The sequence below is a fragment of the Odocoileus virginianus genome, chromosome 17 (assembly GCF_023699985.2).
Source record: "Odocoileus virginianus isolate 20LAN1187 ecotype Illinois chromosome 17, Ovbor_1.2, whole genome shotgun sequence".
NCBI classification, from domain to species: Eukaryota; Metazoa; Chordata; class Mammalia; order Artiodactyla; family Cervidae; genus Odocoileus; species Odocoileus virginianus.
Genome location: NC_069690.1, coordinates 44,859,158 through 44,884,648, shown reverse-complemented (window position 1 = coordinate 44,884,648; position 25,491 = coordinate 44,859,158). Strand labels below are relative to the sequence as shown.

Genomic DNA, 25,491 nt, shown 5'->3' with positions numbered 1-25,491 from the left:
ACTTCAACGGTCCTTTCTCCAATAATTAAAAAAACCACCACCCCCTGGGAATCCCTTGTATGCCTCCTGTCCTACTTGCCTCAGAGGGACTCACCGAGAACTCAGTCCCTGTGCGAGAACCACTCCCCGGCCCGCCCCGTCTTAAATCTCTCCCGCTTCCTCTAGCAGCCCCAGGCCCTCCTGTTCTCTCTCCCTGTTGACCCTCCTCCCCTTCACCCACCCTGCCTCCCTGTCCTCTCCGCCACCTCCTGCCAGACCACCCTGGGCCATCCAGCCCCCGTGTGCTTGCTCTTAGGCCCTGACCTGACCCTTGACAACAGCCAGAATGTTCTTCAAGGCACAACCTCCATATTCTCCATGAATCCTATAGACTTCAAGTCACGCAGGCCTGAGTTCAAACCCAGATCCTGCCACTCTGTGACCCAGGGCAAACTCCTGAAAGTCAGCTTTCTAAATCTAAAGAATGGAAGTAAGAGTCGTTGCCACCTTACTAGGGAGTCAGAATGAAATCCTGGTCTTCCCCTGGTGGTTCAGTGGTAAAGACTCCACCTGCCAGTACAGGAGACATGGGAAGCTCCTACATTCCTCAGAGCAACTAAGCCTGTGGGCCACAGCTATTGAGCACATGCTCTATCGCCCGGGAGCTGCAACCACTGAGCCCATGTGTCGCAACTACTGAAACCTGCGTGCCCTATAGTCTGTGCTGCATCAGGAGAAGGCTGCACACCACAACTAGAGAGTAGCCCCCACTCGCTGCAACTAGAGAAAGCCCACGCAGCAACAAAGACCCAAGCACAGTCAAAAATAAATATTAGTAAATAAAAATATATTTTTAAAGAGTTAAATATGTTGGTGAGGTGCGTAGCACGTTGTAAACACTCAACAAACTATTATTTCAACCCTTACCAACACACACACACCTGCGAGTCCTCTCTTCTAGAAATTTCAGTGGAGCTGATTTTCACTCATTTCCCTCTTGTTAATGGCTTGCTGACCCAACGCCCCATCTCCAGTGTAAATTTGTGGATGAAGCCGCTAAAGGATTCTATGAGACACCCCATCCCTGAGCTCCCCCCACTTTCCAACAGCTGGTTCCCCAAAACTCCAGGAGGATCCCTTGCATTGGGCAGAAGTGGCAGTGGGGCACTGTGCTTTTGGGCCTTTGGGTGCATGACCACAATGCATGACTCCAACGCAAGAGACATCACTTTAATCCCTGGTCCAGGAAGATTCCACATGCCTCAGAGCAGCTAAGCCCATGGGCCACAACTATTGAGCCTGTGCTCAGTAGCCTGTGCTCCTGAGCCCAGGAGCCGCAGCGACTGAAACCCGAGTACCCGAGGGCCTGTGCTTCACAAGAGAAGCCACCGCAACAAGAAGTCCAAGCACCACAACTAGAGAGTAGCTCCCACTCGCAGCAACTAGGGGAAAGCCCACACAGCAACCCAAGACTCAGTGGCCATAAGTAAATAAATAAGTAAATAAAAAGGAGGAGGCCATCCAGACAGCCAGGAGGGAGGAGACTGAGGCTCCCCTCCAAGAGATACTCGGCTGACAATAGCAGTCCTCTCCTGGTTGAAAAGGACGGTGCTGGATGAGACGTGGGAGGCGGCAGAAGGAACTCCTTGTTCTAGTGCTGCGGGCATTTCCCTACTCCCCAACCCCTCAGGATCATGTCATCAGTCTCCCCACGTGCTGGGCAGAGGGGACACTGAGGCCCCCAAGCCATAAAGGAGTCCCTTGGGTCTTGGACACGGCCAGGAGCTAGCTTCTTCCTTGGCCTGTAAGGGTGACATGAACAGCGCGAGTTCAGGGTGAGTGAACCCTTCTATCACCAGGCGCTGTTCTGAGCTCCAGAGGCTCGTCCACACATTTATCCCTCTGCAGCACTGTTGGGGGGCACTTTTGAAGCCCCATTTCCCAGGTGAAGACACGGAGGCTCAGAGAGATTGGGGGACTTGCTCAAGGTCACACAGCTGTGAACCAGGATTGGGACCCCAGTGGGTTTCCTGGAGTCCTTTCCCACCTCACACCCTGCCTCCTTGCCGGGCACGGCCTCTGCTGCAGGCCTCCCAGACTAGGCGGGGGTCTGGGGGGTCTCTGTCAGCAGGATCCCTGCCCACTGAGCCACCCCAGGGCCAGGGCAGCAGACTCCCCTCCCTTACCTGCAGCTGCTGCTGGGTGGGACTAGGTCTTTGCCCCGCCTCAGCCCAGCTCGGCCCCTTTGCAGAAAAATCTGAAGGAAAAATTGACTGAAAGGCAGGAAGAACTGCACAGGGGAAGGAGGCCCCAGTCTCCTGACGGTCGGGGGCTCCTAAGGGAGGGCTTCAGGGGGGGACCAGAGCCTAACAGCTCCCCCAGAGGGTGGCCCAAGGGTGGTGTCAAGACGACAGTGGCCACCAACCTCCGGTTTCTTCACAGCGGGGGAGACAAGCCACGGGCAGAGTCCAAAGGAGCCGCCACAGCTGTGAGGTTGGGGGGCACTCCCCCAGGAAAACTAGCCTCTCTTTGAGGGGGAGGCACACGGGCCTTCCCTGCCCTCAGGGCCCCCAGGCTAAGGAGAGAGCCCGTCCTTGGCAACAATCCCCACCCCACCTCTTCTCTCCCAGTCTGAGGAAAGGCCGCCTACAGCCCCCGACCTCAGCAGGGAGGTTGGGTGAGGGATTTGAAACAAGCCTTCTGCTTGGCGAGGTGTGCAGCTGGCAGCAGAACCAACCCCAAGGACAAGATTCAGGGAGGGGCCTAGGGGCAGGGAGTGGGATATGGTCAAGGGAAGGTCAAGATGTCCAGCTGGGCTTGTTCAGAGCTGGGAACCCAGGGAGATAAGGGGCTATTGGAGGCCAACGGGCCGTACACTTGAGCACCAGTGGAGCCGGTCCAGAAAGCTGCCAGAAATGTGTCACTCGGGGTCAGCAAGGTCCCCGCAATAAACAGTCCCAGGAACCACGGCTACACAGTTAAGAATGTGCCTCAGCCTGGGAGGTCAGGGCCACAGACTGGGGAGGGGATCCAGACTCCCACAGGCCCAAGGCCCTCCAGTGTGAAATGACAAACCCCACCTCTCCTAGCAGGCCCCATAGCATGGCTAGGGTAGGGTACGACAGGCTCACCCTGGTGAGTGGGGGTGGAGGGAAGGCTAAATGGAGTAGATGGGCCAGTCCCTTCTAAGTCCCAGACAGAAGGCAGAGGTGAGGATACAGGGACCTTGGAGAATGGGATGTGCCTCTCACCGCCCAGCTGTTTGGGAAACTCTCGTAGCCTCTTGGAGCCTTAGTTTCCCCACCTGTAAAGTGAGAAGCATGGTCTCCCCATCCTGGATAATTGTAGGTTTCCAGGGAATATCACAGTAGGTCCTAATTCCCCAGAGCCCCTACATCCTGGAGGAGGTTTCCAAGATGTCTCCAGGATGAAGGAACAATCAACTCAGGCTTGCTGAGCATCTGGGTCTGGAATGGCAGGTGGTTAGATGGGGGGAAGGGGAGTCGCCCTGTTCCCAGCATTGATGTCAGAGCCTCCTGGGAAATCGCCTTCTCACTTCTCCTGGGCCTAAAATAGAACTGGGGGTGGGGGGGGGGGTGCTGTCACAAGCTAAAGGCAGCACCCTCCCTGACAGAGGCCCTGGGTCCTCAAGGGGTCCCTGTGTCCACTCCTGTTCCTTCCTCAGTGACCTGTGGTCGCCCATTGTGGGTGCAAGGATGCTCTGGCCTGGGGCACAAAGTCAAGGTGAGGCCTCACTAGTGGAGCTCATGTCTTACCTCACCTTACCCCATCTTTGGCTCCCAGGACCCCGTAGCAGGGGTCAGACATCCCGAACCCCGTGGGAACCCATCTTGCTTGGGAGTCTGGGAGCTGAGCTTGGGGCCCAGCTGGGGAGGTAGGCAGGGAGGCCAGATGGTCTGTAGCCAGGGCAACCTAGTCTGGCAGAGAGGGGAGGCTGCGGGCTCCAGAGGTATCTTCTGCTGCTCAAAGATGTGGACTGCCAAAAGTGAGGGACAGAAATGGGACATGCTACCCTCATGTAAATTACCTGGCTAGTTTATGTATTTTGGGGAAGGGGAAAATATCTGGTGTGTGTGAGGCACTCAGCCCAGAGAGGGGAAGCCAACCTCCTCGGAGGACGGCAGCAAAGCCAGAAGCCCCAGGGGTATCATCCACCTAGAGAAGGAAACCGCTGGATAGAAAGGGGTCTGGTTTGAGAAGACCCACAGTGCCCTGCTCGGCCACGGGAGATTCCAAAGGCCTGAGACGGCTGTGGGCCACAAGAGTCCCTGCCCCTCACTCCTGTCCCCGGCTCCCCAGCCTTCGGTGGAGCGGGGTGCTTGGGGCTGGTTCCAAGGAAGCCCCCTCTTGGGTTCGAATCCAGAGCGGGGAGCACCAAGGGGGGGGGGGGGGCAGCCATGGATCTGCCCCAGAGGGGCCATCTCCGGCTCAGAGGCCGGGGGTCCCTCTGTACCCTGCCTCCCGACCCCTAGGAACAGACGGGTCCTCGCAGCTCCCCAAGCAAGGGCGATGAGGAGGGGACCACGAGGTGGACATCGGCGCGCCCCGCCCTGCACCTGCCGAGGCGCCCGAGGAGGGGCGGGAAGGCCGGTCCCGAGCGGGCGGCGCCTCTTTTGTCCTCGCGCCGCGGCGGCCCCGGCCCTGCCGGGCTGGGGGGGGCCCGCGGGGGGCGGGGGCGGGCCCTCGGCTCACGTGCTCGCCGCTCGGCTCTTAACCCGGCCCGCCACCCCGCCGGGATGGCCGCGGCCGGAGCGCGCTGAGCCGGGCACCCTCCCCGCCGCCTCCCCCCGGCCCGCGCCCCCCGCCCGCCCGCCCGCGCCGCCCGCAGCCCGCGCCTCCCCGCCCTCCGCTCCTCCCGCCCGCCAGCGTCGCGCGCCGCCGCAGCCCCCGGACCCCAAGGATTATGAGCGAGCCATGAGGCGGCTGCGGCGCTGGGCGTTCGCGGCGCTGCTGCTGCTGCTCCCCTCGCCGGGTGAGTGACCCCCGCCCGGCCCGGCCCCGGCGCCCCCTCCCTGCCCCCGCCCCGGGTTTTGCGGCAGTTTCTGCTGCAGCCACCTTTTCTGCAGTGCTCGGGGTGACAGCCGGTCCAGAGCGCGGGGGGCGGGGGACGGGGGGCGGGGGAGGAGGGAGGGTGCAGGCACCCACCTGTCCCCATCTGGCCCCCACCGCGGCCAGCCCCCTGTCGCCGGCCGTGGAGTCTGGAGGTCTCTGCGGCTTTGCGGGGAGATGGGGTGGGGGGGGCAGTCGTGACGGCCGGGCTGGAGTGCAGCAGCTCCCGGCCCCTCTCCCCTTCTGCAGGGCAGCAGGTCCTCCCACCCAGAACCGCCCCCCCCCCCCCCACGGGCTCCAAGGGCCACAGCAGAGTGGGGGAGGGGCGTGCCGTACCCACCCCTGCCCTGGTCTCTTGCCCCGCCGGTGGGCATCCGTCTGCAGCCATGGCCTTCTCTCCCCAGGTGTGGGGACTTGGGGTCCTGCTGGAGCGCTGCGCTGGAGGGTCTCTCCACACTTGGGGGGCCCGGAAGCCCCGGAGGTCACAGAGCCCAGCCGTCTGGTGGGGGAGAGCTCCGGGGGAGAGGTCCGAAAGCAGCAGTTGGATACCAGGGTCCGCCAGGAGCCTCCGGGCGGCCCGGTGAGTGGGGCAGGCGGTGAGGGCAGGGGGCTAGGGCAGGCCTTAGAGCCCAGGGGCCACCACGGGGCAGCCTGGGCTTGGGCGCCTCACCTTCTGTGCAATGGGCTACCCAGAGGGTGCTGGAACCCGCTAGTGGGAGCACCTGCCTGCCCCTCTCCAGGCCCCCTCCCTTCAGGGTGGGGATTCCCTGCCTTTGGAGGACCCAGAAGGCCCAGGGCTCAGTCCAGCCTTGGTCAGCCTTCCACCAGCCCCCTCTCCTGTCCAAAGAAGTGGTCCTACACCACATGGGGCTCGGAGAGGGCAGTGAGAGGCAGGAAGAAGCAGCTAAGAACCAAGTCAGGGGTTAGGGCTCCCGGGTTTCCGCCACAGCCACTCTCAATGGGCTTTTGGAGGGACCAACTTAATGCTTGCTTCTGCCTCAGTTTCCCCCTGTGCACTGATAGAACTGCTGTTCTCCTCCCCATTCTCACTGTGGGTGGGGCCTTGGGAAAAGGTTCCAGGCCCCAGGCTCGCTCACAGATGCCAACTCCACTCACTGCTTGTCCCTTTCAGCTGCCAGGCCCCTCCTGCCTCCCTGAGGAAGGTTAGAAATGAAGGAGATTAATTGCAATTAATAATTAATTAATATCATGTGAATAATAATCACCCAGATGGAATATTCATTCAGCACGCCTCGGCTCTCCAGGAGCTCGAAGCTGAAAGTTGGCCAGGCCACCGGGGGAGGCGAGGGCGGGATGGCGAGGCCTGGCAGAAACAGGAGGAGTAGAGAGACTCAGAGGAAGGGTACCACCAAGGTCTGGGAAGTTTTGGCAGCTGGGAGTGGTGGGAGGTGAATCGAGCTGGGCAGAGAGAGGAAGGAGGGAAACGGAGGCTAGCGTTATGGACATCTGTCAGACTGGCATCTGGCCCTGCCTAATGTACTTGGTTAAAAGCCCTTAGTGGGGTGGAGGGGGCCGTGGGGGTGCAAGGGGAGCTACTCGGGAAATGGAATGGAGCAGGAAGGCAGCATGCATAATAGATGGACCATCACTCAGGGCAGTGCCTGAGAGAGCAGGGGAGGGGGTGTTTAATGGTCCTGAGCAGGGAGGCCTGGGAGAGGGGGAGAGGGGAGGGGGAGAGGAAGGTGGGCTAGGAGGGAGGGTAAGGGGATGGAAGCTGCTCAGGCTCCCTGGAAGGTGGCAGATGGGCAGTAGGGATGGTCCCAGGGCCAAGGATGGGGTCATCCTGACTGGGTTTGGTCCTCAGGCCAACTTTCTCCCTTGGTGCCCCCCTGCCTGTGAACCATGACTGGGAGCTGACTTCCGTTGCAGGCTTCTGGGTCTCCTGATTGGTATCCTAGGGGATGTCCAGATTGTAGGATGGGGTGTCGCCACAGTGGGATCAGAGGACAGGATGAGAGAAAGCTGGGGGGCCAGGGAGGAATGAAAAGTGGGTGCTCCTTCAGCTTAATCCTTCCTGAAGAAGAGAGTCATGGGCAGGATTCTGAGGTATGGTGGTGCCTGTGACGGAGAGATCAAGATGGGTGCAACTAGACTGGATGGGATACACAGAGGATGGGGGAATCTCTTTGGGTGTCGCTCTGCTGGGCGAATGGCTGGCATGTGTGTGTGACCAAGTCTGAATAAGCTAAACAGGGTGTCTGGAGGGCAGGAGTGGAGGGTTCTGTGGATCTGCAGGGCAGTGGTCACAGTCACCTCCAGGGGGGACCTCCGTCCCCTTGGACCTCACCTCCGCCTCCCCAGGAGACCGACTCCTTGCCCTGCGTTGCGTGCTCTTGTTTCCCCTGAGGTGGACTTCTCACAGCTCTGCAAGGCGGGTAACTTGTGTCTGCCCATTTTGCAGATCTGCAAACTGTGGCTCAGAGATGTTAAGTAACTTGCCCAAAGTCAATGAGATCTTTAAATATATATATCTATATATTTATATATAGATATAGATATATAGATATATTGATCTGGCTACACCAGGTCTTAGTTGCAGCATGAGAACAATAAGTGCCGGCATGTGGGATCCAGTTCCCTGACCAGGTATCGAAGCCAGGACCCCCTGCTTTAGGAGCACAGAGTCTTGGCCACTGGACCACCAGGGAAGTCCCAGTCAATGAGACCTTTATCAGTGGAGTGATTTCCTCCAAGACTAGGGCTCTTCCCATGGTGCTGTTCTGCACTCTCTGGATTTAAGCACAGGCGGCACTTTCCAACCCCACCCAGCACAAGGTGGAGGACCAAGGGAGACAAGATGAGATGTCGGGAATATTCCCTCCTCACCAGACGGAGCCCCTCCCGCTCCTGCTGGGCATTTCTCCCTGGGGCACTTTTGGCCTCAGAACCTCAGGGGCTCCTGGTGAAGCCTGTGCAGTCCTGAGCCCAGTGTCCCAAAGGAAGTGCCCCCCAACCCCCGCCACTGTGTGGTCCAAAGTTCTTGCACCCGTTTGGGACCTCAAGCCAAACAAGTTGTTGGGGCAGCAGCAAGATCTCCATCTGCTATGGGTCACATGGTGAGTTTGGGGACACATGCTGGCTGGCAAGGTGGGATAGGGGGATCCAGGTGCTCACCTGCTCCAGCCTTGGGCTGGCCATGGCATCTTTCTGAGCCCTAGCTTCTGGATCCCTCAAATCAAGATGATGAGAACATTCATCTCAGACCCACCCACTGCCAGCAGGTGGTGATGGGGAAAGATGCCTGACTTTTGTGAGCAGGGACCAGGGAGAGGGAAGCTGACCAGGGAGAGGAAAGCTGGCCAGGAAGGAATTAGAAGCTAGAGAAATTAAAGCTTAAATTTACTGGGCCCTTGATGGGACAGACACTGTTCTGCCTTTGTGTCTTACTCATTTATTACATCCTCAACCCAGTTTCAGGAGGTGAGGATATTATTATTCCCATTTCACAGATGAGGAAACAGGCACAGAGAGGTGAAGTACTCCAGGTCCCCCAGCACTTAAGTAGCATGGTCCAGACTAATTCTCAGGGCACCCCTCTTAGCCAGCGCATGCTGGCCTCTCCTCAGGGGTGCAGCAAAGAGGGAGCCAGGGACTCTGCCCTCTTTGCCAGAGCTCTCTTCAACACCTCACTTCGGTCCAGTTTGCAAGCAGGCTGGGCCTCGGGCCGAGAGGTGGGGGAACTTCTGGAAGCGCAGAAACTTGTGATCAGTGGGAGGCTGCAGCTGGGAGTGAGGTGGAAGAGTGAGCTGGGCCACAGTATACAGTCGAGCTGGTTGTTCACTGCACAAGGGTACCTGGGTCAGTGGGCTGAATGAATTGGAGGCTCTATGTGTTCTGAAGGGATCAAGCTGCTATGTGGGCTGTGCCTTCCCCTGGAAAAACCCAGCCTCCTTCAGAACAAAACAGAGGGCAGGATATGAGTTAGTGAACAGAGGGCTGAAGGGTCCCAGGGCCATGAGTCAGCTGGGGAGGGGACCTCAGTCACTGGGTTGCGCTCCTGTGAGGGCTGTCCTGACCAGCAGTTGCCACCTGGAAGCCCTTGACCAAGGGTGTGTGCCGCGATGTTCATGCTGTCTTGCTGCAGAGGGTTGGGGGGCAAATAGGCAAGGCTTAGTTCCCCTGCCCTTGCAAGATGGCAGTCACGGGCAGGGAGCCACAGGATCTGTGCCTGGAGCCCTAGTACCTGCCCTGGGCCAAGGCTGTGCTGTGGTTTCTGCGGCCAAGGTCACAGCTCTGCCCTGGGGTCAGAGGCAGGAGGGGGTTCCTGGAGGAGGCTGGTGGCTGGAAGCCAGGGCTAGGATCTGCACTGAGTCCAGCTTGCTCCAGGGAGGGCCATGAACCAGCCCTGCCTTGAGGTTGGGCAGAGAGAGAATTCATTGAGGAAGGTCAGTTGCCCTTTCAAAGGCTGTGCCTGTGGCTTGAGGCAGGACAGCTTCAGTGGGTCCTGGCTTCCCTGCTTCTGACTGAGTGACCTGGACAAGCCTTCTGAACCCTACCTTCCCCATCCATGAGATGGGGGTAACAGTGGTCCCTGCTTTGCCAGACTGCTGGGAGGATTAGGGGAGATGATGGGTGTCAGGTGTCCTGCCTGGGATCTGGCAAGAGCAGATGTTCAACATCTGTCAGGCCTGCCCTCCCTCCAGGGCCAGGTGTGGCAGGAGCACTGGGTGTCAGAAACAGGAGCTAGGGCGTTTAGGGTTACCTGTCAGACTCCGGGCAGGTTTGCAGTGGGGGGAGGGGGGGGCAATATGGCAGGCATCTTGAGTCCTCCCCAGCTAGACTAGCCTGTGGACTTGGCCTCACCTAAGCACCCCTCCTGATTGCCTAGAGGGACCCAGCTGCCCAGACTCTGTCCCCAGAGAGACTAATGACCCTGTAAGGAAGTGACTCTGTCTTCAAGCATTCAGCTCAGATTCCATTATCGGATATTGGTCCAACTGGGCTCACTCCCTGGGACTCCCATGGTCCTGCTGAAAAGTGGAGCCTCATTACATCTTGAGGGACCAGGGCAGGGAACGGGGGGCGAGGGGATTTCTCCCAGGTTGGGGCTCCTGCCTCTCTGGCTCCTCCCCATCTACCACCACCAGCCCACATGGTTTATCCACTTCCTCAAAGCTCAGTTCCGCTGGAACATTTACACTGCTTTTTTCATTTATTATTACTAACCCTTGTGAGGTGGCTCAGACGGTAAAGAATCCACCTGCAATGCAGGAGACCTGGGTTCGATCCCTGGATTGGAAAGATCATCTGGAGAAGGGAACAGCTACCTACTGCAGTATTCTTACCTGGAGAATCCCATGGACAGAGGAGCCTGGAGGGCTGCAGTCCATGGAGTCGCAAAGAGTCGGACATGACTGAGCAACTAAGCACAACCTTTGTGAGAATAACACGTTAAAGAGGGCTTTCCTTTAGTCCTCATGACAACATCATTTTACCAGTGGAGAGACTGAGGCTCAGAGAGGGTAAGCAGCTCACTCATTCTTTCTGATGCCTTTCCTACAACATAAGTGTAGGGGCTCCTAGGCAGGAACAAGGGTGGGTGCAGCTGGAGCCCCAGGGGCCTATGCACCACCCCTGTGAAGAGCTGAATCAGTGACCAAAGAAATCAGTGTGCCTGAGGGCCCAGGAATAGAGGGGAGCCAGAGCCCTGTCAGGAAGATCTGCTGGGGAAGGGATAGGCTACCCACTTCAGTATTCTTGGGCTTCCCTTGTGGCTTAGCTGGTAAAGAATTCACCTGCAATGTGGGAGACCTGGGCTCAATCCCTGGGTTGGGAAAATCCCCTGGAGAAGGGAAAGGCTACCCACTCCAGTATTCTGGCCTGGAGAAACTGTACGGTCCATGGGATCACAAACAGTCAGACACAACTGAGCCACTTTCACTTCATTTCAGAGCCCTGTTGGGTGGGTGGGTGGAGGCTTATGGTCACAGACGAGGGTGAGGAAGAGGAGGTCCTGGAAGAGATGGACGTTCGGAGGGAGGGGTTCAGGTTGCTCTGTGAGGAGTAGCGCCTCGATGTTCGAATTTTGGGGCATTTGGGAACCAGAAAGGTCTTTAACCTCCTCCTCTCCAAGAGTCCCCAGGACTCCTCCCCAAGACTCTGCACCTCCCCATAGGCGTAGAGAGGAGCCCTGGCACTAGTACTGTCATTCTAGAACTTCAGCAGGGTCTCCACCTCCTGACCTCTGCATCCTATCTGGTGGTGGGCAAGCAGATGCCTGGAGAGTGGACCAGCTGGCGGCAGGGAAACCTCGGGGTGGGCAAGGTGACCACAGCCAGGTGGTCACAGCAGCCGTGAGAGACAGGAACGCCAGCCTGAGGGTGAGCCTTGACCCAGCGCCTCCCCAGCGTGGCCCTGGGCCAGTCACCTCCAAGTGTCCCTCCCTGGCACTTATAAAATGAGCACCAGACGGCCTGGGCGGGTTGAGATCAAATGAGCCTGAGCACGTGGGAGCCGGTGGCCGGGGAGCAAGAGGCAAGCTCAGGGCATGGGGTGGAGGCCCGGTCGGCTATCACCAGCAGCTGGGTGCAGGGGAGGATGGCAGTCAGGGACACGAGGGGCTCCCAAGGGAGGGACCGAGGGATCACAGGAGAGGTCAGGGCCGGGGCGGGCCGGGGCAGGAGGCCAGCCACGCCAGGAACAGTTGGGTTAATAGAATATGAGCTGAAAGCTTAACTGGGGGTGGGGTGGGAGGGTTAGGATTCTGATGCCAGCAGAAGCCTCCTTCCAGCCACCTGGGGTACAGAGGTCCTGGGGACTGAGGTGGGTTTGCCTGATCTTTCCCTTCCTGCAGGCGAGGGGTGTCCCCATCGTGTACCCCACATCGGGCCAGGTCAGGGAGACCTACACAGCTATGCACTTTCCCTCCCCTTTCTCCTGGGCCAGCCTCCCAGCCCCCACAGCAGCCCCCGCACTGCCCCAGGACCCCTCCTGGCCTGAGCCCTGTGTCCTGCTGGAACACAAGACACAAGCTGCTGGGGAGGCGCCCAGTCCCCAGTTAGGCCCTGCCAGGTCGGGAGGGAGCCACGGCCTCGGCAGGCTGCAGAAGGGCTGGGGACAGGGGACCTGGGGTCTGCTCCCCCACTGATCTGACTTTCTCCAGAGGGGCTGGTCAGCTTGGTCCACACAGAGAGCGGGGAGCCTGGTGGGTTAGCTCACCGACTTCCTAAGTGGGGGAGATTCTGCAAGCACCAGGGTCACCCCTTCCAGAATCCTCCAAGCCCAGACAGCCTCTGCCACACAAGCCAACCTCACAGGCTTGCATCTAGGCTCCTCGTAACCGTTTTCAGGGGGGAAAAAATCTGAACTCAGAGAGATTGCTGGATTATCCCTGAGGCCACCAGCTTCCGAGAGTGGAATCAAGGCAAGGGGCCTGGACAGGTTGCTCACCTGGGTGGCCAGCATAGGGGCAGGGACAGAGGCTTGTCCCTGGGGACAGAACGAACAAGTAGAAACAGACCCAAGGGCAGGAGAGAAAAGAGGTGGCCCAGACAGGGAAAGGTGGGGAAGGCAGAGATAGTCTAAGTCTCACAAGAGGAGAGGGAGGGCAGGGATGGGCCAGACCAACGAGGTAGGGTATTGGGGACAGAGCTGGTCAGGGCCCAGGGGCAGGGGAAAGCAGAGAGGATTCCAGGCCAAGGTGGGGAGGAGGAAGCTCCTCCTTGTCCTCGACTTTCTATTTTAAGTCTAATCGATGCTCTAGGGGCTCAGGGTGGAGCTTGGAGCTTCAGTCAATGTGGGATGGGGTGAGTCCGTGTCCTTGGGGCTCAGAGGGCTGCAGACCCGGGCTCTGGCCCTTCTACACTCTCACCCTGATTCCCAGGACCTCTCATGGACACTGGGCCATTTCCACCTTACCTCACCTTCCAGGTAAAAAGGCCCCAGAAGCTGATTCCTGAGGCTTGTGTCCCAGCTTTACCACTTCTTATTCTTTTGACCATGGGCAAGTTAGTTAGCCTCTCTGTGCCTCAGTTTCCCCATATGTCAGATGAGGATAACATAGTAGTATCTGTTCCATTGGGTTGTTTGTTGAGAAGATCAAATATGATGATATTTAAAGTAGTTTGAGCTTCCCAGGTGGTGAAGGGGTAAAGAATCCGCCTGCCAATCCAGGAGATTCAGGAGTCGTGGGTTCAATCCCTGGGTTGGGGAGATCCCTTGAAGGAGGAAATGGCAACCCACTCCAGTATTCTTGCCTGGAAAATTCCATAAACAGTGGAGACTGGCGGGCTACGGTCTATGGGGCTGCAAAGAGTTGGACGTGACTTAACGACTGAGCACGCATGCACGTAAAGTATTCAGAACAGTGCCTGACACATACCAAGGGCTCATGAAGAGTAGTAGTCTAGGCAGTTGACCAGGAAGCCGCCTCGCTCCAGACTACGGGATTTTGTAACACTGGGGCTCCCCTCCTTCTTGTAACCTACTCCCCTCCAAAAAAGACAGCCAACAAACTTCCTCACATCTGTACAGGTTGGTGGTGGGCCCCTCATCTGGGAATCTGGATTTTAGCCTTCTTGAATGGCCGGGGGTGAGAAGGCTCCGGCCCCGCGTAGGCCCTTCTGCTTCCAGATCTTTTGTAAGACTTAAGGCTTGCGGTGGGCGTGGGAGCTGAGAAGGCCGACTCCCACTCAGCCCAGACTCTCCTGCCCCTTATCTCAGGGTCACTTTCCTTCCAGGCTCACTAGCTTCAGGTCTGGAGTCCCCACCCCCCACAGTAGCTGGGCGCCCAGGCCTGGGAGGGCAGCCATCTTGCTCAGGCCTGGTACGTTGCCATGACAACCTGGAGCCTCCCAGCCCCACTGCAAAGGTCCCTCTGAAAAATTTATCGGGAAAACTTCCGTGTTTAAAAATTAACCATGGGATTGAAATATTAAAGATGAGCTGCTTTGGGCGAGGCAGAGGGCAATGGACTTGAGGGTAGAGGAGCCAAGTTCTTTCCTCCTGACGGGCTGGTATTCGCCCATCACCCCAGCTTCCAGGGGCCCTTCAATCAATTCTAACCCTGTCTGCAGCGTACAAGGCCTCTTCCATAAGTTGAGGCTGGGACCAATGTAGGGAGGGGGACAGGAAGTGGAGGGCCTGCTTCATTGGGCCCCGGGGTCACGCTGCACCCCATCTCCTGTTTGCCTCTTCCCCGTGATACTTCTAGGGGCCTCCCTTCAGTCCACCTGGGAGTCGGGGTGGCCCTGCCAACAGCAGGGACGGTCTGCTGTGAGGCAGCAGGCAGGTTCCTTGCTGCTCCTATAGACTGGCCCCAGGGAGGCACCTACGCCAGAGAGGGTGGGCTGGCACCCAGAGAGCAGGGAGGCCAGTGCCCAGGGATGCCCACGCCTGCCCCTCCACCTCAGGAAAGGAGCAGGGTCTTGGAGGAAAACATCTTCTCTCCTAATCAATGGTCCCCACAGCTGCTGGGGCTGGGCCATCCCCTCCCCAGGGCTGCTCCCGGTACCCAGGCTTCCCTGGCCCCCCAGTTCCCACTTCCAGGCCTCCCCAGGTCAACTCCCCTTCTGCCTTCCCTCCTTTCTCCCAGCCTGTCCATCTGGCCCAGGTGAGCTTCGTCATCCCAGCCTTCAACTCCAACTTCACTCTGGATCTGGAGTTGAACCAGTGAGTGTGGCCTGGTGTCCAGGGGCTGAGCACCCCGTGGGCGGGCAAGGCATGGCCTGGGCTTGTCTGGCTGTGGGGGCTGGGGGCTGGGCTGGGGCAGGGGGCCCGGATCTGAGCGGGATTGGGTCCCAAGCAGGACCCAGCCCCACCTTGACCCCCTTCTTCCTCCTGCCCACTCTGTTCCAGTCATCTTCTCTCTTCACAATACGTGGAGCGCCACTTCAGCCGGGAGGGGCCGACCCAGCACAGCACCGTGAGTGCCTTTGGAAGGGGCCAGGGAGGTGGAATGACGGGGAAGGTGGTCGGTGGAGGTGGGCTCAGGGGTATACTCTGCATTGGGGATGGGCCTGGCCCCTCCAGGATCAGAGTCAGGGCGGCTTGTCAAATGGTGTGGAGCTCTGAGCTGCCCAACTCCAGGGGACAGACCCCCAGCCGGCCTGTCTGCCAGCCTGGAGACATTTCAGGACCCCCCAGTGCTCAATGGCCAGAATCTTGCTCAGCACCAAGGCCCCAGGAATTACTGGCTCCCTGGGACCCCAGGGTCCCAGGCCCGAAGTCCCAGGGGTGTGAGCAAAGATGAATGAGTGTCTATAAATAGCCTCGGCCCTCCCCCTCCAGCTTGTTCAGTAACTGGAGCACAAGTAATTCTGCAGGAAGCAGAGGCGAGGGGGTGTCAATCCCCTCTGACCCACGAGCCGGGCTGGGAGGACGCGCGCTGCTGTTCCTCAGCCGCAGACCACGTGACCAGGGGTGGTCCACGGAGGCTGTGGCATCTGTGAACACATTATGTGTGAAATGGTGTGTGTGTGTCGGGGGTGAGCCCATAGCTTTCATCTGATTAAGCAAGCTGATCCATGGTAAGTGCTTAGAACACTCACTGCCTGGCACACAGTAGGTGCTATGTGAATGTCAGTTAATCTTCTCAAAGAAGTCTGTGACCCCTGTACCAGCCCCAGTTCGTGGTTAAGAGGCACTGATGTGGGGGTCCTCATGTTGTAGATGAGGTAAGGGAGGCCCAGAGAGGGCTAGGAACTTGCCCAGGGTGAAACAGCCAATTAGGAGCACAGCCAGAACAGAGCCAGGCTCCAGGTCCCCAGATTTCCAGATATCCCGGGATTTCCAGGTCCCCAGATTTCCAGCCACCTGCACACCACACGGGGCAGCTTCAGTAGCCCTCACGCGTCCTCCTGCCTTCATGCTGGGAAGGGGGCACGCCTATCACGCGCTCTGCTCCTCTAGGGTGCTGGAGACCACTGCTACTACCAGGGAAAGCTCCGAGGGAACCCCCACTCCTTTGCTGCCCTCTCCACCTGCCAAGGGCTGCAGTGAGTGTGGGGGGGTTGGGTGGGGGGAGGAGCCTCCAGGCCTGGGAATGGTGGGGATGGTGGGGAGCTGCATTTCTCTCACTGCAGTGGGGTCTTCTCTGACGGGAACTTCACCTACATCGTGGAGCCCCGAGAGATGGCCAGGCCTCGGGAAAACGCCCAGGTGAGCCCCTCCCCATCCCCCCCGAAGGCCCTCCCTGCTCCTCATCTCAGTGGCTGCGGCTGCCTCATCACCCCCCTCCCACCCGCCTCTGCCTGGGTAACCTCAGCCTCACTGCCCTCTGCAGCGACCCCGGCTCTGGTTCCCTCCTCCTATGACCCCCAGCTCCAATGTCCCCACTGTCCTCCAAGTAACCTCCCACCAGGCTCCAGTGTCCTTTGCCCCTGTCTCTCAGGGCACCCCCAGGTCTTGACCCCGGAATCTGAGCATCTGGGAGACCAGATCCGACATGGGAGCTCCGGCCAGTGCTGGGTCACCCTGGGGTGGGCTGGGGGGAAGGGCTGGAGATGTCTCCCCACACTGGGGCTCAGAGCAGACCTGGCCGGTCCCCCCAAGAACTCATCTCCCCTCATTGCAGGGACCCCTTCCCCACCTCATTTACCGGACCCCTCTCCTCCCAGCCCCCCTCGGATGCAGGGAACCAGGTAAGGGAGGGAAAACGGGGCTAGGGAGGGGACCGGCTGTGCCCCCCTCACCGGCACCCTCCCGCAGGCTGCCTGTTTGCTGCGCTGGACCATCCTGCTTCTCCGGACAGGCCGAGGCTGAGAAGGAAAAGGCAGGTACGGGGGCCCTTACAGACCTCCTACTGCAGAGACCCCGGGCAGTGGTCCAGACAGGACATCCCCTTCTGTAGCCGGGGCAAAGGAGGGCTCTGACTGGTGTGGCTGGAGGTCAGGGAACACCCCTGGGAGGAAGCCCCCCACCCCACTCCCTAAGCCTAGTGTCTACACACGTCCCCGGCCTGGGCAAACTGAGGCTGCCTGCCTCGTACCAAGGCTGAAAGGGACCGCCACCAGTGGGGAGCTGGTACTGTTCCTAGTTGGAGCCCAGCCCCTCTCGAGTCTGTCTATGGCTTGACCAGACATGGAGGGAACTGATTCCAAGTGCCCACCCACCCCCTAGGTCCGCCGGGGCCACCCCACAGTGCACAGTGAGACCAAGTACGTGGAGCTGATCGTGATCAATGACCACCAGCTGGTACGTTCCCAGGCAGGGTGGGGCGGTGACTTTGGGAGGAGGGACTGGAAGCAGCCTGGCCCTCTGCCCACTCTCTTCTCTCCCAGTTTGAGCAGATGCGGCAATCGGTGGTCCTCACCAGCAACTTTGCCAAGTCCGTGGTGAACCTGGCAGATGTGGTGAGCAGCCCTCCCTCCCCTTCCCTTTCCTCCCACGCCCCACACTAATGCACACATCCTTGGGGTGGGTGCTCAACGGCATAGTCATCCTCTGATCCCCACTTCCTGGAGGGACAGATTGACCTCCAGCCCCCTCCTCATCTTCTCTCTTCCTGGCACAGATGTACAAGGAGCAGCTCAATACCCGCATCGTGCTGGTTGCCATGGAAACGTGGGCAGATGGGGACAAGATCCAGGTGCAGGATGACCTCCTGGAGACCCTGGCCAGGCTCATGGTCTACCGGCGGGAGGGCCTGCTGGAGCCCAGTGATGCCACCCACCTCTTCTCGTGAGTCCCTCACTCCATGGACCCTGCCAGCTTCTGTTGGTCATTGCAGATCACAGAGTTACTGAACATGGCTCTGGGCCAAGTGCTCTTGCAGGACGAGGGGACTGGGATCCCCTTGTACCTGCCCTTGCAACAGTGGCTGGTCATCTTCCCCTGCCTCTTAGGCTGAGGCCCCTTTTCCCTACCCTGGTGACCTTCCTCTGCCCATCATCTCCCCTTCACCCAGCTCCCTCTTTCAAATGGTCCCAGCATCCCTTTCTCAAGGACCCAATGCCCTGGTACAGGAGAAAAATCTGATAAAAGGTCCTTGCAATTAGAGATGACCTATTAGAAATCCTTCATTTGGCTTATGTGCAAATGAACCCAAAAGGGGAAAGGGGCTTGCTTGAGTTACACAGGCTGACATAAAGGGCACTGCTCATCACCTCCCCATGGGGAGGCTCTGGTATGGAGGTTCGCCTACCTTCCCTCACGGCCCAGGCTAGCCATCAGGGAGAACAGGCTAGCCTGGAAACCCTCTCTCTTCCAGGGGCAGAACTTTCCAGAGCACCAGCAGCGGGGCTGCCTATGTGGGGGGCATCTGCTCACTGTCCAGGGGAGGGGGCGTGAACGAGGTAAGCTGGGGGAGGGTGTGGCTGGGGTTGGGACTGGAGGGAGGGGGCTGCAAAAGGCATGAGCATTGTGCCTTTTGGAGGGATGTAGACATCTTTGTGCTCCATCTTCTTCACTCCAAGTATGACAACATGGGGGCCATGGCGGTGACCTTGGCTCAGACGCTGGGGCAGAACCTGGGCATGATGTGGAATAAACACCGGAGCTCGGCAGGTATCAGTGAAGACCCCCACCCCCAGCCTAGACCCACATTCTAGAAGTGAAGAGGGTGTCCACACAAGGGGGACCGTCTTTCACCCTCCCTTACATTCACCTGGCTCAACTTGCAGGGGACTGCAAATGTCCGGACAACTGGCTGGGTTGCATCATGGAGGACACTGGGTGAGTTCTTGGGCAAAGGGAGCCGCAGGGTGAGCATTGGGTGACATTCTGGACCTGGCTGCCTCAAGAGACCCCGCTCTCGGGACCACTCAGAATTCCAAGAAACGCAGTTGTCTGTGGACACTGTATAGGGAGACACACATTCTCTAACCGGACGCCAGAATTGTCCAGACCGCAATGCGCAGAGTCGCCACTGGGCGCCGCCAAAGCCTCGTTTGGAGGCCTCTCCCCTCCTCGGCTCACAAACCTCCCTCCGACTCTTGGAGTCCTGAGGTTTCGGCGAGTCAACTGGAGCGGCGTCCCTCGCCCACTGCCCTTTGATGGGCAGGCGGGAGGATTTTCGTGCAGTGTCCATGCACATAGATCTTCAGCCTCCTCGAGACAGTGACCGAGTCCTCCGGTGCACCCCATCCCAGTCTTGAGAAGGGGCGAGAGGGTGCGCCAGCGGGCACTCAGCAGCACGGTCCCCTCACCCCTGCCCAGGTTCTACCTGCCCCGCAAGTTCTCACGCTGCAGCATCGACGAGTACAACCAGTTTCTTCAGGAGGGCGGCGGGAGCTGCCTCTTCAACAAGCCCCTCAAGGTATAATACCAGCCGCAGGGCGAGGAACGTGGGAGCGGGGCTCGGGCAGGGTCCCGGCCAGACTCGCGACACGACACCCCTTCCCCCCAGCTCCTGGACCCGCCTGAGTGCGGGAACGGCTTCGTGGAGGCGGGGGAGGAGTGCGACTGCGGCTCGGTGCAGGTGCGAGACGGGTGCGGGAGCCAGATGGGAGGTGGGGGACGCGGGGGTGGGTGCGAGGGAGGTCTGGGTGGGGAGGGTCAGGGCCCGCCTTCTCTCTGTGTCCCTCAGGAGTGCAGCCGCGCGGGAGGGAACTGTTGCAAGAAATGCACTCTGACTCACGACGCCATGTGTAGCGACGGTCTCTGCTGTCGCCGCTGCAAGGTGAGCGGTACCCGCCGCAGGGGCGAAAAGGCGGCGGGACCGGGAGGTACTGGACAGAGTACATGTAGGGGGCGGGACTTAGGGAGGTGGGGCCGTAGGGGCGGCGGGGCTTAACGCGAAGAAAGCGCCAATGGGAAAGGAGAGGGGCGGAGTGTGCGGCACCCTACGTTCTATTGAAGGCGGGGCTACGGGGACTGGGGCGGAGCACCTGCTGATTAGTGGTGGTGTGGGCGGAACCGTGAGCGAAAGAGGGGAAGGTGCGAGTGGGCTGGAGAGGTCCGGGGCGGAGCCGAGGAGAGGGTGGGGCCGAGGAGGCGGGAAGACGCGGGAATGCGTGGTTCTTGCTTGAACCCCGCAATGCATGCCTTCTCTAGTACGAGCCGCGGGGTGTGTCCTGTCGAGAAGCTGTGAACGAGTGCGACATCGCGGAGACCTGCACCGGGGATTCGAGCCAGGTCCGCCCGTCCCGGCTGCCCTGCGGACCCCCGAACTAGGCAGCCACTAACCCTCTCCTGGGTGACTGTTCTCCGCGCCCGTCCTCTCGGCTGCTGGCGTTGCCACCGCTGATCAGGCTGTTTCTTATCTGAGATATGAGTTTTTCATGCCTCCTGGCTTTGCTCTTCCAATCATTCGACCAGTATTTATAGTCTGGCTAGGTGCCTGGTGTGTACTAGGGATAACAGTGGGTAATAATATTATTTAATGTCTAAATCCTTATTACATGCCAGTCATCGAGTACTCCCAGTCCTGTGAAGTAGGTGCAGAAAACTGATGGGAGACTGGAGAGGCTTGGGGACCTGCTAAGCCATGTGATCTGAGTTCTGTGCTCTTGTCTTTGACATGGAGGGGCCCTGGGGCCAGAGCCCCCACCTGGCAGGCCTTTATTCTTCCCTGGAGCCGAACTTGGCCCCCAGTCCTGGGGCAGCTCCGTTCAATCCAGTGCCTCTCTCCACAGTGTCCACCTAACCTGCACAAGCTGGATGGTTACTACTGTGATCATGAACAGGTATGAAAGGATGGAGGTTCCGCCTCGTCTGGGTCTCTGGCTCAGTCCAGTGTCCTGTCTTGTCCTCAGTGTCCCTGTCCCCTGTCTCCTGATTGTCCCTCAGGGCCGCTGCTATGGAGGTCGCTGCAAAACCCGGGACCGGCAGTGCCAGGCCCTTTGGGGCCATGGTGAGTCTTTTTTTTTTCCCCATGGTGAGTCTTTTGTTGGAGATGGGAGAAGGTATCTGGAAGACTGGAATTGAGAGGCTGGAGGGGGGGCAGGCTCTGGTTGAAAACCCCTCCCGCAGATATGCAGCTCCCCAGGATCTCAGCGACTCAGCTGGACTTGGGAGTCAGGCCATTGTTGGAGATGCAGGCCTGAAGTCCCAGGTAGGTTCTGGAGTGGCTAGGGTGACGCTGGCCTCTTCTCCCTACAGCGGCTGCTGATCGCTTCTGCTATGAGAAGCTGAATGTGGAGGGGACAGAACGTGGCAACTGTGGACGCAAGGGGTCAGGCTGGGTCCAGTGCAATAAACAGTGAGTTGTCAAAGCTTCTGGTTGGGCCATCCCAATTTGGGGGCTGGGGCTCTGGGGCAGGGCAGGGTTTTTTCAGAGATGGGACAGGCTGTTGAGTCTTAATGGGAGACTCTGAAAAATCGGGGGATGGGGAGAGGGCAGACATGAGGTCTGTAGTTGGGTCTGAGGTCAGACTTGGGGCCCACTGTCTCCACATGAACAGGGATGTGCTGTGTGGCTTCCTCCTATGTGTCAACATCTCTGGAGCTCCTCGGCTGGGGGATCTAGGGGGAGACATCAGCAGCGTCACTTTCTACCACCAGGGCAAGGAGCTGGACTGCAGGTGTGGCTGGGACCATGGTTGGGGAAGAGGAGGTTGCAACTGTGTGGGGGGTGGAGGGCAAGCACAGAGGTTGGCTGTGCCATCTCCCCAGGGGCGGTCATGTGCAGCTGGCTGATGGCTCAGACCTGAGCTACGTGGAGGACGGCACAGCCTGTGGGCCCAACATGTTGTGCCTGGACCATCGCTGCCTGCCAGCCTCTGCCTTCAACTTCAGCACCTGCCCGGGCAGTGGCGAGCGCCGGATCTGCTCCCACCACGGGGTGGGTGCCTGGAGGCCAGGGATCGTGGGAGGGGCTTATAAGAGGGGACTGGGCCCTGCTTACCTGTACCGGCCGCACCCCACCTCTAGGTCTGCAGCAACGAAGGGAAGTGCATCTGTCAGCCAGATTGGACAGGCAAAGACTGCAGTATCCACAACCCCCTGCCCACGTCTCCGCCCACAGGGGAGACAGAGAGATATAAAGGTGAGGCTGGAACTGGCCAGGATGGGGCTCTGTCTTTCCTGTTCTCCATGCCTGCCCCTGCCAACCCCACCCTGCTCTCCTCCCCAGGTCCCAGCGGCACCAACATCATCATTGGCTCCATCGCCGGGGCTGTTCTGGTTGCAGCCATCGTCCTGGGCGGCACGGGCTGGGGATTTAAGTAAGACACGAACACGCGCCCTACACCCCCTGCGTCCCCCAGGGTTATCAGAGCCCCAGGCTTTTGGAGCTGAGGGGACCTCCCTGAGAGGTTAGGTAAACCAGAGCTCACACATCGCAAACCAAGCCAGCCCACAGGGTCTTGTTTTTACATTTAAAAAAATCAGTTACTCAGGCTTTTAAAACCCAGGGATTTTATGTTAAGAATCCAGATTTCCAGCTTCTTTTGAAAAATGAGAAGATTGGGTCCCCCTATTCTTCAGTGTCTCCCAGCTTGGCCACAGAGTGGAGCTGAGCAGGGGCGGCCTGAGTCCCCAGGCCCTCCCCAGCTGTGGCTATTCGGTGGGCACCCACATTGGAGGCCCTCAAGCTGGTGTAACCCCTCACTGTACAGACAAGGGACCTGAGGCCCAGGGTCAGGCGGTGACTCAAATGCAGGACTCAACTTTGGTAGGCTTTCCTGGACCAGTTCTTTTTTTATTTTCTCTGAACATGAGACAAACATCCCTGGGCTTGTCATTAGCGACTAGGGACAAAGGAATGTCTAGCATCTCTGGGGCAAGGTGTCTCCTGGGAGCCAGAGGCCCCTCCCTGAAAGAAGGGGAGGATCACAGAAGGCTTCTTTTCCTTTCTCTGCCTCCCCTCGCCATGGCTCCTGAAGAAACATCCGCCGAGGAAGGTACGACCCGACCCAGCAGGGGGCAGTGTGACGCCGGCCACGTCCTCCCTCCCGCTGTCCTTGTCTCCTCCATCTCATTGGTCACCTCGCATTCTGTCGATGGGGAGCTGAGGCCGGTTCCCCCACCCTTGCGGTCACGGCTGTCACTCCCGGGGTGGGAGAACCCCGCTCCAGGAAGAGTGTCCTCAACGTGCCCCTGCCCCCTTCTCCAGCCCACTCACCGCCTCAGGCCTTGGTCCTTTAACTCCTGCCCTTCCAATGGTCAGCCCACCTCTGGCCCCGTGGACCCTGGAGCTGTGCGCGCGCCCCCACCACTCCTCCCCAGGGAAGGGAGCCTACCTCTGCGTCCCATCCGTTTTGTCTTTCATGTCGCCACTGTCTGACCTCCCGCCAGACCCCCTTCCCTGGCCAGCCTGTGACTCGCTGCCTCCAGGGCCCAGCACTGACCTCCTGGGGCCGGCTGAGGTGGGGGTGCTCTCCCTCTGAGCCCTGCCTCATACCCTCCCCTGATGCCCCCTCTCCGTTCCAGGTCCGGAGGGGCCTAAGTGCCACCCCCACCTCCCTCCGAGTCTGGCGCCCACCATCTCCGCCCAGAACCAGGAGGCTGCCCCCGCCCAGCCACGGAGGGAGGCAGCATGCAAATGTCTTCCGGGCCCAGCCCTGCAACTCCTGGCCCCACAGGGGCTTGGGGCCGGGTCGTGGCCCTGTCCTCACACCACCAGGGTGGACCAGGCCTGGAGGGCATTTCCCTCATGGTCCCCCACCCCACCTCATGCGGCTTTGGCCTTGCACACCAACTCTCCTCCTGTGAATGTAGCCTCCATCATCACAGATTGCCACAGCTCAAGTTGGGCGGGGCGGGGGAGGGCACGCAGCCAGCGATGGGCGTGGCCCTGGATGGCCCCGCCTCCAAGCCAGGTGACTGGGACCAGGGAGGGCCTAACCTTCCTGGGACCTAGGGGAGGGAGCTGACATCAACCTTTTATTTATTTATTTTTTTCCGTTTTTTTTTTTTTAAACTGAATCTCAACTGATGAATGTAACTTTGGGGGTGCTTGGGCCAGGCAGCTGTGGGGATATTTCGACATTTGCAGGAGGGACTGAAGGAGCTGTGAGTCCTGGCCATCCCTTTGGCCCTCCCCGCGGGGGTGGTCACACCTGGCACCTTCTCACTGAACGTGGAAGTCCCTAAGCCAGGCAGGGGCCTGGCAACCCTGCGCGCCCCCTCCGCCCAGCCCTGCTGAGCTTGGAGACAAGTCCGAGTGCTGAATCAAACCAAAGCTGCCTGTTCCGTGCCTGAGGCCTAGGTTATGGGTACGGCAACCACACGTCCCAGATTGTCTTCAATTCAAAACAATCGTCCTGCTCTCCCTGCCAGGACGCATGTATTTGGGAGGAGGGTAGGGTCCTAGAATATATAGTCCCTGAAATAACATGGCACCTTCCCCCTTTAAATAAGGGTGATGCTGGGGCTGACTCAGGGTTTAGGTGCCACTTGGCATGGCCTGGAGGTCGCAGGCCATCTGCCGGGGGAGCACTCTCCCAAGGAGGGAAGGCCAGGGGTGGCCCAGTGGAGGGTTAGGGGTTCCGCCTGTGATGTGCAGGAGGAGGTAGGAAAAGGCAAGTCTCACGTTTGATCCTCAGCTTCCAGAAACGTCCTTAAGGCCCTGTCAAGCCCATTCTGCTCCTTAACACCATTCCAGGGCCGGGTAGTAAGTTTACAGTCATTTTCCCCGTTAGTCCTCCGATCTGATCCCCACTGCAGCTGAACCTGAGGCCAAGGCTGGGCAGAATTCCTCAGTCCCTGCCCATGGCCTTTCCTCATGCCCCTCAGTTGGGACATGAGCTCTGGCTCCTTGACTGCTAAAAACCAGCTGGCAGGGGCAAGCTGGGGATCAAGCTACCTTCTGGATGAAAGCCACAAATGAATGGAGCTCCTCTGCCCAGGGATACCCCCAAGCCTCCCCAGGGGTTTCCGAACACCCCCAGGGTCTTTGAGCTGCCTGTCTTAGTTCCTCTGGGGCATCTGTGAGGAGGATTCATGGAAGAAATGGCTCCCTGTTTATCTGTACCACCCCTCAGGGCAAACTGGGGACGGAGGCCCACTGACACGCTTTAAGGTAGCTGGATGTGGCTGCAGTGGGGTCCTCGATACTGAGCTCCAGCTGGCACTGCCCAAGCAAGGGGGTGGGTGGGGTACCACTCTAGCCAGTCCTGCCCCACCAGCCAGCCACACAAGCTGAGACGGGGGCGGGAGGCTAAGGGCTGGGTTTTGCACTATTGCGGCGGTACCTTAAGGCATCCTCTTGTGGTACACACGTGCACACAGGTGATACACACGTGCACACAGGTGGCGATGCATCTGGCACAAGCATTTGGATCCACATCTCTGCACAAGCGTGAATACCTCTGCACACATGGGCACGTCTGTGTGTGCGTGCACATGGGGTGGGGGTGGGGTGTGGAGAACCCAAGACTTCCTGTGACCAGTCCACCTGGCTCCCAGCTGTCCGCATCCTCCTGCCCCACCCTGGCAGCCCCCACCCTGGCGGTGCCCAGGGAGGGGTGGAGGCACACTGACGTGGGCCTGGAACTGGCTCCAAACAGCATCCTGTAAATATGTCATCTGGGGCTCGGGGTGGGGAGGCAGGGACAGGAACGTCCATTAAAGATCACGTCCCAGGGCTTCCATGGAACTCAA

The 25,491-nt window shown here is 59.2% G+C and overlaps 1 protein-coding gene and 1 long non-coding RNA gene across 5 annotated transcripts in view; one reads left to right on the top strand and one right to left on the bottom strand.

Moving 5' to 3' along the window:
* LOC139039144 (uncharacterized) overlaps positions 1-5,472 on the bottom strand; it is a 12,772-nt gene extending 7,300 nt beyond the window's left edge. Inside the window, exon 1 of one of the 2 annotated variants that reach the window (XR_011492371.1) lies at positions 5,390-5,472. This is a non-coding gene — a long non-coding RNA (uncharacterized lncRNA). Of the gene's footprint in view, positions 1-5,145; positions 5,284-5,389 lie in introns of those variants that run through there. The other variant, XR_011492370.1, reaches the window with a different exon arrangement.
* ADAM11 (ADAM metallopeptidase domain 11) lies at positions 4,727-25,491 on the top strand. 3 transcript variants are annotated; one of them, XM_020873475.2, is made up of 27 exons: positions 4,727-4,972; positions 5,454-5,629; positions 14,603-14,679; positions 14,866-14,932; positions 15,919-16,004; positions 16,092-16,167; positions 16,583-16,649; positions 16,717-16,784; positions 17,128-17,202; positions 17,289-17,360; positions 17,522-17,688; positions 18,218-18,302; positions 18,423-18,513; positions 18,630-18,681; positions 19,165-19,264; positions 19,355-19,426; positions 19,535-19,627; positions 20,002-20,082; positions 20,583-20,633; positions 20,737-20,800; positions 21,049-21,148; positions 21,351-21,470; positions 21,562-21,730; positions 21,820-21,934; positions 22,022-22,112; positions 22,773-22,790; positions 23,320-25,491. In XM_020873475.2, the coding sequence occupies exons 1-27, from the start codon at positions 4,915-4,917 to the stop codon at positions 23,333-23,335; spliced, it is 2,307 nt and encodes a 768-aa protein (XP_020729134.2). In that variant the 5' UTR covers positions 4,727-4,914; the 3' UTR covers positions 23,336-25,491. The 3 variants fall into 3 exon arrangements, with proteins under 3 accessions (XP_020729134.2, XP_020729133.2, XP_020729137.1); XM_020873474.2 differs by having other exon boundaries at positions 22,773-25,491; XM_020873478.2 differs by lacking the exons at positions 4,727-4,972; positions 5,454-5,629; positions 14,603-14,679; positions 14,866-14,932; positions 15,919-16,004 and having other exon boundaries at positions 16,717-16,780; positions 22,773-25,491.